We start from the raw sequence: 16015 nt of genomic DNA, 5'->3' as shown, positions 1-16015 counted from the left end.
GGACCCATCCTTGGTGAGAAAAGCAATAACTTCAGAAGTCTGAGGTGAGTTTTATGTCAATACTAAGCCAGAAGGAATTCTCAGAGGAAGTATCTATTACCTTGACAGCACAGCTACTCCCTCTCTCCCTTATATAGATCCCCAACACAGTGTGTCAGCAGAAGGGGGCTAGAAGTGATGGGGGTAGGGGAGAAGCTTCGTTATCCCCTAGATTTCCTGAGACAGTCTCTCGGGAGCTCAAGTACCCAATACATCAGATACTAATCTTGAAAATTCTGGGAATGGCTGAAAATAAGGGAACTAAGAATAGGACAAGAGGGCTCCAGTAACACATAGCCCACCCAGCTCCCAGTTCCAGAGCGACCCTAGTGGAGGTAGCATATGGTAGGGGTAAGGGTGTGGGGGAGGACCAGGCAGAAAGAGTGGGAGACCAGGAGATGCTTCTTGGGAAGCAGCAGAAGCAGTTATCCCAGAAAGAAAGAAAGAAAGAACCCACTCATGCCCACACCACTGGGCTTGCCTGTCTCAGACTGTTGCTGTGCCTGCCATCAGGGGAGCACGTGCCCTTCCCAAGGCCCACACCAATAGGTTGCTACTCTTGGCATCAAAACATGGAAACCATGAAGTGAAACCAGATGGAAAACATCCTACTCACTTACCTTCATCAGAGGAACTCCTCTCATCCAGTGACATTCTGCCTGGTCTCATTCCCCAATGGTTAGAAAGTTCTTACTCTCCCCATCTCTGTGATGCTGAGTCCCAGACTATCAGAGAGAACCACCCACCCCCTGCTATAGGCCCTCCTGCCTTTTCCCTCATCCCCTAGGACCTCAACATTGGTCCCTTAATATCTCCATATCAGCCTACCCTTGCCACTGTGCCCTCTAGAAATCTGTCCATAATTAACAAACTTTCCTTTATTTTAGACATGTTGCTTTTATTTTCCTTTTATCTTTCTGATTCTTACAACTTGGTTCCTACTAGATGGCATTGCTTCCTGGAAGTTTCTTTCCCATACTGGTTTCATCTTCTCTCATACCTCCTGGTTCTGAAGGCAGAGTCAGAATACTCCCAGTACCTCACTGCCACTTGCAGACTCTCCCTCTACCACCATCACACAGCAACCTTTTCTCCTTTGAGGTTCACTCTAGCCAAATTTATCTCCCAAACCAGTTTATGGTGGTAATTATCTATCAACTCCCAATACATTCTTCCTCCATTCTTAATGAGTTAAAAACCTGGTTTACAGTATCCTTCTCCATCCCAATTCTTGTCATCAAACTAATATTCAACATACACATTGACGTATCATTAAATACCCTCTTCTTCCCATTCCTCAATCTGCTCAAGTCCCTTGACCTTCTCTTTCACCCCACCCCATCTACATATGAGTTGGCCATGCCATGGATCTTACCATCATGCACATGTGCTCCAATTCCATGATCAGGAAATCTGAAATTTCTTTATCCAATCATAGCCCCCAGTCATTCCATCTCTCCAGATGCCCTACTACTCCCCAACCAATATTTGTTCTTAGCCTTACCTCAAATCTCTCCACCCTTCAGTATCTTCCCAGGCCATCATCCCAGCTCTAACTACAACCTTCTCCCATCCCAATCTCAACCCCTTGATGAACCAAATTAACTCTATACTATCCTCTGCTTTTGAATCCCTTGCTTTCTAGTCCTATTGCTGTTCACTGTTTGCCAAAGCCCTGAGCTGGATAACTCCTACCATCAACCAATTCATGTATGACTGAATAGACCTGGAATAAGTCTGACACCCAAGCTGCCTGGATTCACTACAGTTTATGGTTTCTTATCTCATCTTGGCCCTCACAGCAACATGGCAATCAAAGAATCAAATTTTTCTTCTTCCCTAATTTATTCTCTATCCCATTCTCCACCAAGTCTGTTCCAAACTTTCTCCCTCATCAAACCTCCAATAGTACCCTCTTCCCCTCCTCATAGCTGAGACCTTCGCCTCACACTTTTATACCCATTATATTATTAGCAAAGAGCTCCAACTTCTCCCTCTTATCTCACAACTCCTTGACATCATTCCTCACCATTTCCTCCTTTAGTCTCTGATGAAGGTGTGGCCTTTCTTCTCACCAAGGCCTTTCCTTTCATCCCATCCCCTCCCATCATCTCCAGAAGACCGTCCTCTATTATTCCTCCTGTTTCTTTAATCTTTGGTCTCACTACCTGCTGGTTCCTTCTCTGCTGCCCACAAACACGCTCAATTGGCTCCCATCTCCAAACAACAACAACCTCATTAGAGTCTACCATTCTTACTATCATCCCATATCTTTCCTTCTTTTCTCAATCAAAATTATTGAAAAAGCCAACTGCACTAAGGGCCTCTATTTTACCTCTTCTCACTCTCTGACCTTATCTCTTGACTGGAACTTATTCTTACCAAAGTTATCATCGATTTCTTAATTGCCAAATCTAATGGCCAATTCTCAACCCTCATCTTTCTTGACCTCTTTGAAGCATCTAACACTGTTGACCTCCCTCTTCTGGATACTCTCTCCTCTCTGAGTTTTCCTTATATTGCTCTCTCCTGGTTCTTTACTACCTTCTACCCTGACTGTTCTTTCTCGGTCTCCCTTGCTGACTCATCATCCGTGTCATGACTACTAACTGTGGGTGTACCCCCAAGGCTCTGTTCTTGGCCTTCTTTTCTTTTCTCTCTCCACTTTCTTTCAGTGACATTGTTGGCTCCTGTAGCTTCAATTATCATCTTTGTCAGTGATTCTCAGATCTATATATCCAGTCCTTATCTCTCTCCTGAGCCCCCATTTTTATCACTATCTGCCCATTAGACACTTCCTGCTTCCCCAAAGCATCTCAAACTCAACATGTCCAAAAGAGAACTCATTCTCTTTTCCCCAAAATCTACCCCTTTTCCAAATATCCTTAGCACTATTGAGGGGACCGCATCCTTTTCAGGTTCCCAACTTCAGTGTAATCCTCAACTCCTCACCCCATGTATCTAACCTATTGCATCTTGTCATTTCTATTTCTACAACATCTCTCATTTATGCCCCATCCCCTCTACTGTAATGGTTACCACCCTAGTTCAGGCCCTTATATTTGCTTAGACTACTGAAACAGCCTCCATTCGTCTCTCTACCACACGGCTGTCAAAGTGATCTTTCTAACGTAAGGGTCTGATCATGTCACACATTCAGACATGCATCGGTGCATGTGTGTACACACACATACACAGACACAGACACACACACACACACACACACCCTGCCCTGGATCTAAAAACAACTATAGCTTCCTAATACCTCTGAGATCAAATATAAACTCCTCTGTTTGACATTTAAATCTCTTCACAACCTGGCCCTTCTTAGATTTTCAGTCTTCTTACATATTAACTTCCCTCCTTGTATTCTGTGATGTAGTCATACTATCATACTAACTATTAAACACACACAATACTCTACTTCCTTCTTCTGTGCCTTCATTTGCTTTTCTCCATGCCTGAAATCACTCCACCTTCAGCTCTTGTAATCATTGGGTTCTTTTAGTACTCAGCTTAAGCACTACCTTTGACACAAAGCCAGAAGCTAGTTTACTCCACCTCAGGATACTTTGTAATTGTTGTGTATACACCATGTATACATTTACATTATGTATGTACATGTCTTCTCCATTAAAATGTAGGCTCTCAAGTCACTTCGATCTTTGTATTCCTAGTGCTTAATGCCTGGCACACAGTAAAAGATTAATAAATGCACATTGATTGGCTGATTGATAGAGATTGATACTTCAACTCTTTTAGGTTGCCTTCCATGACTACCCCAGGCCAAGCTAATTTCTCCTCTTTCTCATCACTTAGTCTCTGTATCAATTGTCAATTTTCTAGAAATTTGTTTATTTTAACTTATTTCCTTTAGTTGACAGTCTTTTTTTAGATAAGCCAAAGGGGAAAAAGGTTTTTATCCTAGATAGGGGTTTTTAGCCTGCATGAATCCAGAGAACTAGCTGCTGGGGAAGGGCTAGTGGCCTCATCTGAGAGTGAAGGGAGATAGTCCCAATAGCTCTGGAGTGTGACTGATTAAAGAGAACAAAACATGCGAGCGGTCTAGGTCTTCCAGGTCATGGCCTTTAGGCCTCTTTACACCCCCCTGGAGCAGGGAATTCTGGGACAGAAACATAGAAGGAACATGGAATTGGGAATATTTAGACCAGAGAAGAAAAGACTCCCAGGGAACATACCTTAACGTGACACCTTTCATAAATTATGAGTGTGGGGCTAAATAATGTCCAAGGTCCCCTCCAAGAAGGAACATGGAACTTGTAATATTTAGACCAAAGAAAACACTCAAGGAGAATATGCCTGAATGTGATACCCTCTATAAAATGTGGGTGCTGGGCTAAATAATGTCCAATGTCCCTTCCAACTCAAGTCATGAACTATTTGTCCTATATACTTCCCAATGAAACAACAGGTGCCTAAGGCAACAGGTCTCCAACAGGATAGGCAACGATGCATCAGGTGCCCAAGGCAACAGGTACCTAATGTGTCCCACTCTGTTCAAATATTCAAGTATTTGAAAGGTTATCATATGGAAGAGGGATTATACTTGTTAAGTTTGGTCTCAGAGAGGAAAACTGGTAGTAATAGGGGGGAGTTGCAAAAAAAAAAAAGGCTAATTTAGGCTTGACGTCAGACAAAAATTTCCTAACAATTAGAACTATCTAAAAGGGGAATGTATTGCCTCAGGAAGAGGTGAATTTCCCCTCATTGAAATTCTTCAAGCAAGGGCTGTCCAGGTATGTTATGATTGAGATTCTTTTCAGGTATGTGTTATGCTCGATGATTGTTGAGATCCCTTCCAAGTCTTAAAGACAAGACTAGGGATCAGAAGAACTGGGTCCATTGCCAAGCTCTATCACTAACAAGTTTTGTGCTCTTGGGTAAATCATTTCCTTGGTTTCCTCATCTGGAAAGTGAAGATATTTGACCATATGACCTCTAGAATTCTTTCCTGACAATCTCTGACTCTGTAAGCCCCTAAATACTCCCTCTGAATTGAAGAGCTGGAAGGGAAGAGAGAGGTCACCTGGTCCAATCTAATGCCCCAGAAGCTTCCATTCTTCTCATACCTCTCTGGAAACACACCCCTACCCGATCAACATTCATCAGCCCACAGGCTTTTACTTGGAAATCATTGTGGCACCATTGGACAAATGCCCTGAAATGGAGTCTTTCTTGTTCATACAGATGGCCTGTGCTCAGGAACCAGGGATGAGGAAGCAACACTTAACTTCCTCCCACAGTGGAGAGCTCATGAATCAAGTCTATTTCTCCCAGAGGCAAGACCCTGGAATCATGGATGAGTAAGTGTCTTTGGACATCCTGTCGCAGAATAGGCCACATGGATTGAACCTATTCCCCCTGAGATGGAGGAACAGAGGATGAGTGAGAGTATATGATCTTCCTGTCATAGTAGTGACCTTGCCAAAAGACCACATGAGGGAATGTTTCTTTCTTCCCTTATGGTAATGGGTACAATTAGGCTACTGGGAAAGATTGATGATATCTGAAGGCTCTCACCCCTGGCATCATTGAGGGAGGATCAGCTTTGAGGCATAAAGAATGGAAAACTGAATTGTAAAGAGGACTGGAAGAATCACAGGCTGCATCATCTTCCTAATGCCCCAGCCTCCCCTTTTGCAGCCCCCAGTTCCCAGGGCTAGAGCTCTGACTTACATTGTAGAGGATATCTGTCCAGCCCTCCATTGTGATACATTGGAACACAGTCAGGATTGCAACAGGATGTTGTCAAAGTTGGTAATGCCAAAGTTGGGTCCACACCAGTACTCTCGGCAGATGTAGCCACTCTCACACTGTCGGGCAGAGGCGTCAAGGCCGCAGGGGAAGTCTCCTGCAGGTTCTACGTCTGAGTCTAATGTGAGGACAACAGAAATGTAGACACTGAGCAAAAGCTGTACTAGACACTTCCTGGCCCTTGGGTACCCACAGGGCCTAGAGACCTAGTCATCCAGATTCCAGGCTGGCAGGGGAACCCAGGACTGTGGCTCCTCCTTAGAAGCAGGAGCCAGAACACTCTTTGACCTCCCATTGGGGCTGTTGAGAGTCAATAGTCCAGATACACAGGATGGGATGACCAGATAATTGAGCTTTTGGCAAACAAGATGTCAGGTGAAGCTGTGGGTACCCTTGCCAGTGCTAAAATCCCAGAGACTGACCCAGGGCCAGAAGAGAAATGTGTATGGGGTAGGAGCCAGTCCCCCAAAGCAGCTCCCAGATAGGTCCTGCTGCCATCCTTTAGGGGAATTCAGAGCCTTCTACCATAAACCATGGCCCTAGGAGCTTTTACCCCTTCTACCAGGACCTCTGAAAATGAATTTTACATAGCTCTAGAATTTAAGATCACAAGTTCATAGATCTAGAAGACCCTCAGAGACAATTTAGACCAATTCCCTCATTTTTTAAGTTTGCCATTAGTACTTTATTTTGAAAGCTCTGATATTAGTTATCACCTACCCTCTTGTTTTCTATTTCTTATTTTTTTAATTGACTTTTATTTTCAGTTCCAAATTTTCTTCCTCCTCTCTCCCCTTCCCCCACACATTGAGAAGGCAAGAAAAATTTAAAATATTGAAAATGTATGAAAAAAAGGAAAAAATGGGGGCAGGTAGGTGGCACAGTGGATAAAGCACTGGCCTTGGATTCAGGAGGACATGAGTTCAAATTCAGCCTCAGACACTTGACGCTTAACTAGCTGTGTGACCCTGGGCAAGTCACTTAACCCTCATTGCCCTACAAAAAAAAATGTATGTAATGGTATACATATAAAATGTATATAGATGTGCAAAACAAATTGCCACATTAGCCATGTCCTGAGGGACAGAAAATAGCAAGAAAAGTAAAAAGAAAAAAAACATGTTTCAGTCTGCACTCTGAGTCCATCAGTTGTCTTTCCCCTCATTTACAGATGAAGAAACTGAGGCCCAGAGAGATTAAGTGATTTGCCCAGAGTCACAAAGGTGTCAGAAGTGGGATTTGATCCAGGTCTTCATACTCCAGAGTCAATACTCTCTCCACTCAATGGCCATGACTCCCTAGCCCAATAGTTTTCCAGACCCCTCTTGGTCACAGGTTCCTTCTTTAGGCCTAAAAATGAGGGTTATGTCCTTTCTTCTTTCCAGGACTACCCTCCAGTATAGTGCTGAGTTTATGCTTTTTGCCCTCCTCTGGGGCCCTAGAGGAACAAGGTCTTTTTTCTGCCTAGACTCCAGGTACATTCACCTGAGCTTCAGGGAGAAATATTTCTCCTTACAATCAGTCACCCGAATACTTATGGGTATCTCCTGGACTTGGTCCACAGAGCCTGACTAGACCCACGCTCACATCCTGGGCATGCAGAGCCCCATTCATCTCTCCAGAGAGCATGTGGGAGCTCTCTGGCCACTGGATCTTTCAAGTCAAAAGATGTGAGTTTAAATAGTGGCACTACTACTTGCTTGCTGTGTGTCCTTGGGTTGGCTACTTCTGCTCTCTGGGCCTCAGTTTCATCTGTCAAAGGAGGAGCTTAAATGCTCTCTAGAGGTCATACCCCAGGCTAGGAAGGACCCTTTGGGACAGGGGCCAGCACAATTGTTGACCTCCCTTAGGGGCTGTTCAGAGGCAGTAGTCCAGATACAGAAGAAGGGATGGCCAGTGATGGAACCGTCCATCTCTGAGGTAATTTGCAACTCTAAAAATCCTAGGATCTAAGGACTTTTCAGATGTTAACACAAAGCAGCATGTTATAGGAGTGGTGGGGGCTGTAATAATTCCTCTTGGGAAGAATGAGGCTGGTGGATTCCTTGCATTGGAGAGTTTGGGGCTACAGCAGATGATCAAGTGTCCTCACCAGGTCTGGCACCAATATAGTGAGCCACCAGGAGCAGGAGACCAGCCACCACACTGCTTAAGGAGGCCTGTGTTGGAAACAGAGTGGCTCAGAGTTCTCACTGCTCTCCAAGAGGTGGCCACACATCCATCTTGGGTGAGACAAGGAGGCTGAGTCTCAAAAAATAAACCCAATATAACCAGCATGTCCACAGCCAGTCATTGAAGCACATTCTAGCCCTTTACCTTCAACTAACTGAGGAAGATCTGGAGCTGCAAAAATGTGGGAATGGGTCCTGGCCTTTGGCCCCTCACCTGTGATATTGGGGAAGCAGGCTTTGTGGAACTTGCCCATGTAAAACTCAAGTCCAATGATGGCAAACATGACTATGGCAAAGAAGAGGAGGAGGCCAATCTGCAGCAGAGGCACCATTGCTTTCATGATGGACTTGAGAACAACCTGAAGACCTGGAGGAAAAAAGACAAAGGCTTCAGCCTAGACCAGTGCACCCTCCAACACCCAGCCACCCTCTTCCTCTGGTGCAAAGGAATATGTGTGTGTGTGTATGTATGTGTGTGTATATATATATATATATATAAACTTTTAAATTGAGGAAGACAAAGGTTAAGCAATTTGCCAAGGGTTATACAAGTAGTCAACATCTGAGGCTAGATTTGAACTCAGGTCTTTCTGACTATCCACTGTGTATTATTATTGTTACCATCATCATTTCCTCCCTTGTGTTAAAAAAAAAGAGGCATTATAATGAAGTGATAGAATGATGGACTTAAAACCAGGAAGAAGTGGGTTCAAATCCCACTTCTGACACAGTAGCTGTGGATAAATTCCTTGATTTCCCTGAACCTCAGTTTCTTTATCTGTAAAATGGGAATAAATAATACCTGTACTACCTGTCTCACAAGGTTGTTGTGAGACTTAAATGACAATATATCAAAAGTGTCTTGCAAACTTTAGAAGGCTTTCTAAATGCCTCTTGTTACCATTATGACTCTTCCTGAGTTACATTTACAGATTCAGAAGTGGAAGCCCCTCTATTTCACCAGCTACATCAGCTTTGGGGTCTAGTCATTGAGAAGTAGTCAACAAGGGTTGGAAAAAACTTCTGCAATTATCCCACCTGTGCCCATCTCTGGGCAAGCCTTGTGGGGGCAGGGAGGGGTGGGGGAGAGAGGGCAGGGAAGGATTCCATCCTGGATAGACAGCGAAGCCACAAGACTACTTTCGCCAAACTCACTTGGAATCCCTGATACCAGCTTCAGTGGTCTTAATACTCTCACAGCTCTCAGCGTCCGGAGATCAAACTGAGTGCCAGCTGTGGCCAGAATCCTGAGTAGGAACCAGAGAGAGAGAGAGAGAGAGAGAGAGACGGAAAGTCAATTTTCAGAGTAAGGAAACAAAATGGAACATTATCTTCATCTTCTCTTCCCCTCTTCCCCCCACCCCTAACACTGGGTTCCCTGAAGGCAAGACCTGAGTTTGCCTCCTCCTCTGTATTGATGGATTGTTCTGTCAAGGCTGTTCCCCAAGCTGGGGTCTAAGCATAAACAACAGAGATATGGCAGCAGATCTATCCTCAGCTCTTAGGAACACACCATCCAGTGAGGGAGTTAAGTGGCACAACTTCAGTCTCTTACATTAAAGGAAGATACATGGGAAGGGTCCACACTCTCCAAGCTCCCCCCTGCTCCCTCACATTCCCCAAGTGACCAGAATGTTGCTCACTTATGCTTTCCAATCTCCCTTCATTCTAGTACCTTCCCTCTGTTGATTATCCCCAATCTGTCCTGTGTATATATTATTTGTACATAGTTGTTGTAACCCCCCCGACCCCCCACTCCGTGTGACTGGGGAGTCCTTGTGAAGTAGGGACTTGATTTTTGCTTTTTCTCTCTATATCCCCAGTCCTATGCATAGCACCTGCTACTTAATGAACCGTGGGACTGCCTGCCTGACTCACAGCTTGGACATCCCACAGCCTCCTGCTCGGGGTGAAGAGTTCAGCATCTACAGCCATCCTGACTCCTCTCCAGCATCTGCTTTCCCATCCCGATATCCATGGGATGGAGATTGTAAGGAAAAAGCACTGGTCTACTGGATGCCCTGGGAGAATGTTGGAGAGGAGTGGAGAAAAGGGCTATGTGGGGCCAAAGACGACATCTGCCGTTTTGGTTAGTGCTGTCCTGCTGGACACAGAACTGATCGTTTCCTAGGAACTCGATGGATCTGCACTGTCTGCCTTACAGCGCTCTCATGTGACAGAATGAGTCAGGAAGCAGAGATTGATCCAGATGTATGGGTACTTGGGTCTGAACCGAACAAGTCTCCCCCCCACGGCATCATAGCCCTGCCCATGATTACTAGGCTCAGGATGACAGCAAAGGTCCTACAAGCTCCCAGAATGCACAGGAAAAATCTTTCTCTGGGTTCTGTGATTCAGAATGATAGGAGCTTTTAAAAATCTTATTTTTATTGATATATTTTGTTTTCTACATCACCTTCATTTTGGAATGTGGCCTTTTCCTCTCCCCTATCCAACAAACTTTCACTTGCAACAAATAATAAAAAGGAAAAGAGGGGCTGGAGGAAGGGGGAGCTGGTCAGTAAAACCAATCAATACATCAATTATATCTGCCAAGATATGCAACACTCCACATCTGGAGACTCCCACGTCTACAAAGAAGGGAAGGATGCACATTTCCTCTACTCCTCTGTAGAACCATGCCTGTTCATGGTGCAGAATCATGAAATCTTCAAATTTCATTGGATTCTCATTCTGTGAAAGCTAGGAATCCACAGGGGATGTCAGAAGCTACACTATTCACTCAGAATTTAATTAACCAAAAAATTAACTTTCCATGAGTCTAATAACCCTGCCCCATTCCCCAAGTTGTCTTGTCTCTTGGGTTCATGTTTCATTGTGGGAAAATGTTACAGTATCAGTTGGTACCCTCTCCTGAACCCCCAGCAACTTGTCCCCAAGAGGCAGGGAAGAAAATCCTTCACCTATGCAGGAGGGATACCTCTGCCTCCGACACAACCTAGAGAAAATAGAGTCACCAAGGTAAACTTGTTCCTGTCTTATTCAACCTCTGATAGAGAATGAATATTGCAATCTCCGTTTTATAGACAGAAATCTGGAAGAAGGGTAAGATTAAGAGGAAAGCCATCAGCACGGGCAGAAAGAAGCCTATGTGGCCTGATTTCTAGCCCCAGAGTATCCAGTGCAACAAAAGAACACGATGGCACACAGTAGGTGCTTAATAAATATTTACCTACTGCCTGACATATAGCTTGACACCCTCCCCCCACCCAATTCTGTGTAGGGTGTAGGAATTGGCCTGTAGGAAGATGCTCAGCATAGTGGTATGCCACAGGGCATACAACTTCAGGGTTTTTACAACTGTAAAGCTTCAACCCCACTTCAATAACATGTCCACATAGTCCACACCTGTCTTCTTCAAAGAGGGAGGCATGGCAGGCATTTAAGTAGTTTCTTTCAAGACACTCCTAGCTTCAGGGGAAGACCACTAAGCAGAATCACCCCATTCAGGCCCAGAGCTCTGGTTTCTGAGACAGGACTCTTATCTCATCTAAACTTCAATATCTCTCCAGAACTGAGCGTCTAAAGACCTAAGGAGTGCTAGCTTAAATGTTGTTTGGTTGTTGAATGCCTTTCATCCAAACAACCCACAGACTGACCTCAAAGTCAGATCCACAAACTAACCCACTGATCCCTGTCACCATGGTTTGAGATGTCAGAGCACCCAAGAAAACTCGCAGACGTCAGACCTCGGCTGCTCCCAGGGCTAAATCATTGTCCTGCTATTAGCTCCTAGACATGACTATGTATTCAAGATGATGGAGAAGACAGAAGAGCAGAGGCAGAGAATGTACAGGGACAGACCAACCAAAAAGAACCTTCTGGCTCTTTTCACTGACTTAGTGTTACCTTGGTCAAGTCACTTTTCCCCTCTGCCCTTAAGTGCCCCCCCTCCATACAATAAGGGTATTTGGATTAGATTGTTTCAGAGATCTCCTCCACCTCTGAGTTTCTATAAGAAATGGTGGGTACCAAAATTAAAAACAAAGATAGGGGCAGCTATGTGGTACAGTGGCTAGAGCACTGACCCTGGATTCAGGAGGACCTGCAGTTCAAATCCAGCCTGAGACACCCTTGACACTTACTAGCTGTGTGTCCCTGGGCAAGTCACTTAACCCCAATTGCCTCACCAACAAAACATAAAACATACATATCAAAGAAATGGTGGTACAGAGCTGGACATAGGTAATCCCTCCTACTGGGGAGACTGAGGCTGAGAGATCTCTTGATTTTGGCAGTTCTGAGTTACAGTAGACTAAGCTGATCAGATGTCTGCACTAAGTCCCATACCAATATGGGAATGGGGGTGGGTAGTCCTCAGGCTGCCTCAGGAGGGGCAAACCAACCCAGGTCAGGAATAGAACTGGCCAATGCTTCCATGCCAAACATTAGAGGGATTAGGCCTGTGAGTGACCACGGCACATGCAGCTTGGGTGGGATAGTAAGACCCCAGTCTCAATTTTTTAAAACATGGTAGTGTGACCAGCCAGTGGGGTCATGTCCATTGAAAGGGCATCGGCCCATTGCCTACCTTCTGAAGGCCCCTGACTGGCCTCCTATTCAGGCTTTGGAGTGGCAGCCTGGGTCCATCTGGCCTGCAGCCTATACATAACGTGGAACTAGAGCTCCCCAGGGGCAGAGGGCTTCCCAGTGGGCAGTTGTGCTTCCCTGAAAATGGATCTGTGGCTTTAATAACTCTCTGTGGGCAGCTCAATTCCATGTGCAGATTGAACCAAAAGTAAGCTTCCCCAAAGGTTTGCCCAGCTGGAAGGGGCTGCCATTCTCCCTGGGGCCATCCGTCTGTCTCGCTGCTCCCAGCCAAGTCTATCATTCATGGACCCCATGAAGGTCAGAGCCCCACCAACCACTCCCCTGCCCAGTGTGTCTAAGGAAGGCTGCTTGGGAATAAAGAACTCATGGTGGGGGATAAATAAAGACTGGGGGAGGAGCTAATGACCAAAGAACTACATCCATCTCTCTTCTTCTCCACTCCCCCATCCCTTTCCCAGTTTGGCTCATCATCATCATTGATAGCCTAAACTTTTAGAATTGTCTCCTTCTTAGTCTCTCTGTTTCTCTGTTATCCACAGAGCATCCGTCAGAGGAATATTCCTAATACACAGGTCTGATCCCTTGCTCAAAACCATTCCACTGCTTCTAGGATTATTTTTAGGATAAAATACAAATTGCTTAGCCTGGCATTTGAGGCCGTCCACAATCTAGCACCATAGATTCTAGCTTCAGTCTCTCTCATGAACTCCAATCTCTCATTAGCTACTGCCTATTGATTATTTTGAACTGGATGGTTGTACCTGTAAGCACAGTGCCTGGAACCCAGTAATCACTTAATAAATACTGTTGAATTGACTGATTGCAAACTCCAAATGTATAAAACAGAACTTATTCGCTTTCCCTTGAAACGCACTCCTCTTCATAACTTCCCTACTTCGTCAAGGACACCATTATCCTTCTAGTCATTGCAGGATCACAGAAACTCCATGTCAGCCTTGCCTCTACTCTCCCTCACCCCACACATCAAATCAGTTGCCAAATCTTGTCATTACTGCCTCCACACCACCACTAGTACCAGTCCCCTGTGGGGCAGCTGGGTGGCTCAGTGGATAGAGCACTGGCCCTGGAGTTGGGAGGACCTGAGTTCAAATCTCACCTCAGACACTTACTAGCTGTGTGAACCTGGGCAAGTCACTTAACCCCAATTGCCTTAAACATCCAGGGCCATCTCCAGTCATCCTGATGTATATCTTGCCACTGGACCCAGATGATTCTGGAGGGCAGAGTGAGGTTGGTGACTTTGCACAGCCCTCCCTCATTTAAATACAATTCACTGTAAGTGATGACATCACCCCGATGTCATGGTTCTCTTCAAGAATGTAGGACAAACAACAAGAAATACCAATCCCCTCCTTTTCCCTCACATAGCCAATACTCAGGTTCATGTCCTCATGCCATCTTCCCCCACACTGTTACAATAGCTTCTTAACTGATCTCAGGTTTCTCTTCTCACCAATCCATCCTCCATTCAGCTGCCAAAGTACCTGATCATACCACTCCTTAGTCAATAAACTCCAGCAGATCCTATTACATCTAGGTTCAAACATAAACTGCTCTTTGGCTTCTTAAGCCCCTCTCAACATGGCCATGACCTTTCTGTCCATCTTTATTAAACATTAGCCCCTTTACCCACTCTACAATCCCACCAGACTAGCTACTATTCTTCGCATATGCCATAACCATTCTGGGTCTCCATTTTATAGCACAGGTTGTCCCCTATTCCTTGAATGCCTTCTTTCTTTACCGCCCCCACCTTTTAGTTTCTTTCAAGACTGAGTGTAGATGCAACAGATAGAGCACTGGCCCTGGAATCATGGGCCTGAGTTCAAATCTGACCTCAGATGCTTACTAAACTATGTGACCCTAGACAAGTCACTGTAAGCTCATTGCTTCTCCTTTTCCCCCAAAAGACTGCGTGCAATAGTCCCCTTCTCTGAGTGTTCTTATCCTTGGGTCTCTGAACATGGCTTAATCTTTTTTCATATTTTGATAACTGTATTTCAACATAATTGGTTTCCTTTGTAATCTAATGTATTTTATTTTATGCATTTAAAAACATTATTCTAAAAAAGAGTCTATAGGTCTCAGCAGACTCCCCAAAGGGTCCATGATACAAAAAAGCTAGTAAGTGTAAAATGTCTGAGGCCAGATTTGAACTCAGGTCCTCCTGAATCCAAGGCCAGTGCTTTATCCACTGTGCCACCTAGCTGCCCCCCATGAAACCTTTTCTAATCCCTGCCCCAACTACTAGTATCTCCACCCCATAGCTTTTTGTATATCTTGCACTTACCTACATGTGTGTATACATACATATACACACATATATATATTTATGTGTATATATGTGCAAGTTGTCTTCTCTGATAGAATGTGTTTTGAGGGCAAGATCTGTTTCATTTTCATCTCTCTCCTCAACATCTAGCACAATGTCTAGAACAGAGTAGGTGCTTAATAAATGCTTGCTGCTGGGCTGGCTGACTGACTGACTGACTGACTGACTGACTGACTCTAGCCAAACTGGACTGCCAAACTGATCCCTAAACTCATTCTGCCCTTTCACAACTCTCTGCGGGGTTGAAATCTGGAATACGTTCTCTCCTCACTTCTTTTTTTCTCCCTTCAAAGCACAGCTTGGAGGCCACCTCCTCTATGAAACTGTCCTGATCTCCCAGTCCCCAACTGAAAAGTAAGCTTTCCTTCCTCAAATTTCTCCAAGAGTTTTGTCCTTATTCACATTCCAATCTCTGTTATGCTTATATGTGTACCTCTCTTCCCTATCCCTCCTTATTCCTCTTCCCATCCCCCATTAAGTTATTATTCATTTTTGGAAGACAAGTCCCATATCTTTTTTCATCATTACTCATCTGGGATGATGTACATGGGCTGTACTTAACAAATGCTTATTGAATTGAATATCACCCTTCCTTCTCAACCATCCAACATAGTCTGTCATTTAGCAAAGGCTCAGGTGCCTCTGAAGAAATGTAATTGATGTGCTTAGATACTGTGCTTCAATGCTGAGCAGCATACTTAAATGTATAGAGTACTTTAGGTATGTAGTATACTGAGTTTTCTCATAAGCAAAGTAGTGCTTGACCCTACAGAATATACACATGCAGAATCATAGAATGTGAAAGTTGGGAGGTACCTCAGGAGACATTCTGGTCAATCCAAATACAAAAGGAATCTCCACTATAATATGCCCAACGAATGGTCATTCATCTCTTCTGGAAGACCTCCAAGGATGTAGAACCCCACCATTTTCTACCTAGGCGGCCTATTCTACTTTGGGACAGCTCTGATTGCTAGCAAAACGTTTCCTCAGGACAGCCTGGATTCATCTCTTTGCAACCTCCACTAACTGCTCCTGGCCCTGCCTTCTGAGGTCATGGAGAATGAGTCTAATTACAATTAAAAGCACATTACAAGCCCAACAT

At 44.6% G+C, this 16015-nt stretch overlaps 1 protein-coding gene across 6 annotated transcripts in view; it reads right to left on the bottom strand.

The window, feature by feature from the left end:
* The window catches only part of LOC122740281 (voltage-dependent N-type calcium channel subunit alpha-1B-like), a 225947-nt gene that overhangs the window by 195947 nt on the left and 13985 nt on the right, over window positions 1-16015 (bottom strand). For all 6 annotated transcript variants that reach the window (XM_043982276.1, XM_043982270.1, XM_043982274.1 and 3 more), the window contains exons 2-4: window positions 9141-9232; window positions 8200-8352; window positions 5737-5932 (exon numbers count right to left, since the gene is read on the bottom strand). In XM_043982276.1, the coding sequence (XP_043838211.1) occupies window positions 5737-5766 (30 nt within the window). In that variant the 5' untranslated portion in view covers window positions 5767-5932; window positions 8200-8352; window positions 9141-9232. The remainder of the gene's footprint in view (window positions 1-5736; window positions 5933-8199; window positions 8353-9140; window positions 9233-16015) is intronic.

The sequence above is a fragment of the Dromiciops gliroides genome, chromosome 2, assembly GCF_019393635.1.
Source record: "Dromiciops gliroides isolate mDroGli1 chromosome 2, mDroGli1.pri, whole genome shotgun sequence".
Classification (NCBI taxonomy): Eukaryota; Metazoa; Chordata; class Mammalia; order Microbiotheria; family Microbiotheriidae; genus Dromiciops; species Dromiciops gliroides.
This window is presented reverse-complemented; position numbering and strand designations above follow the sequence as displayed.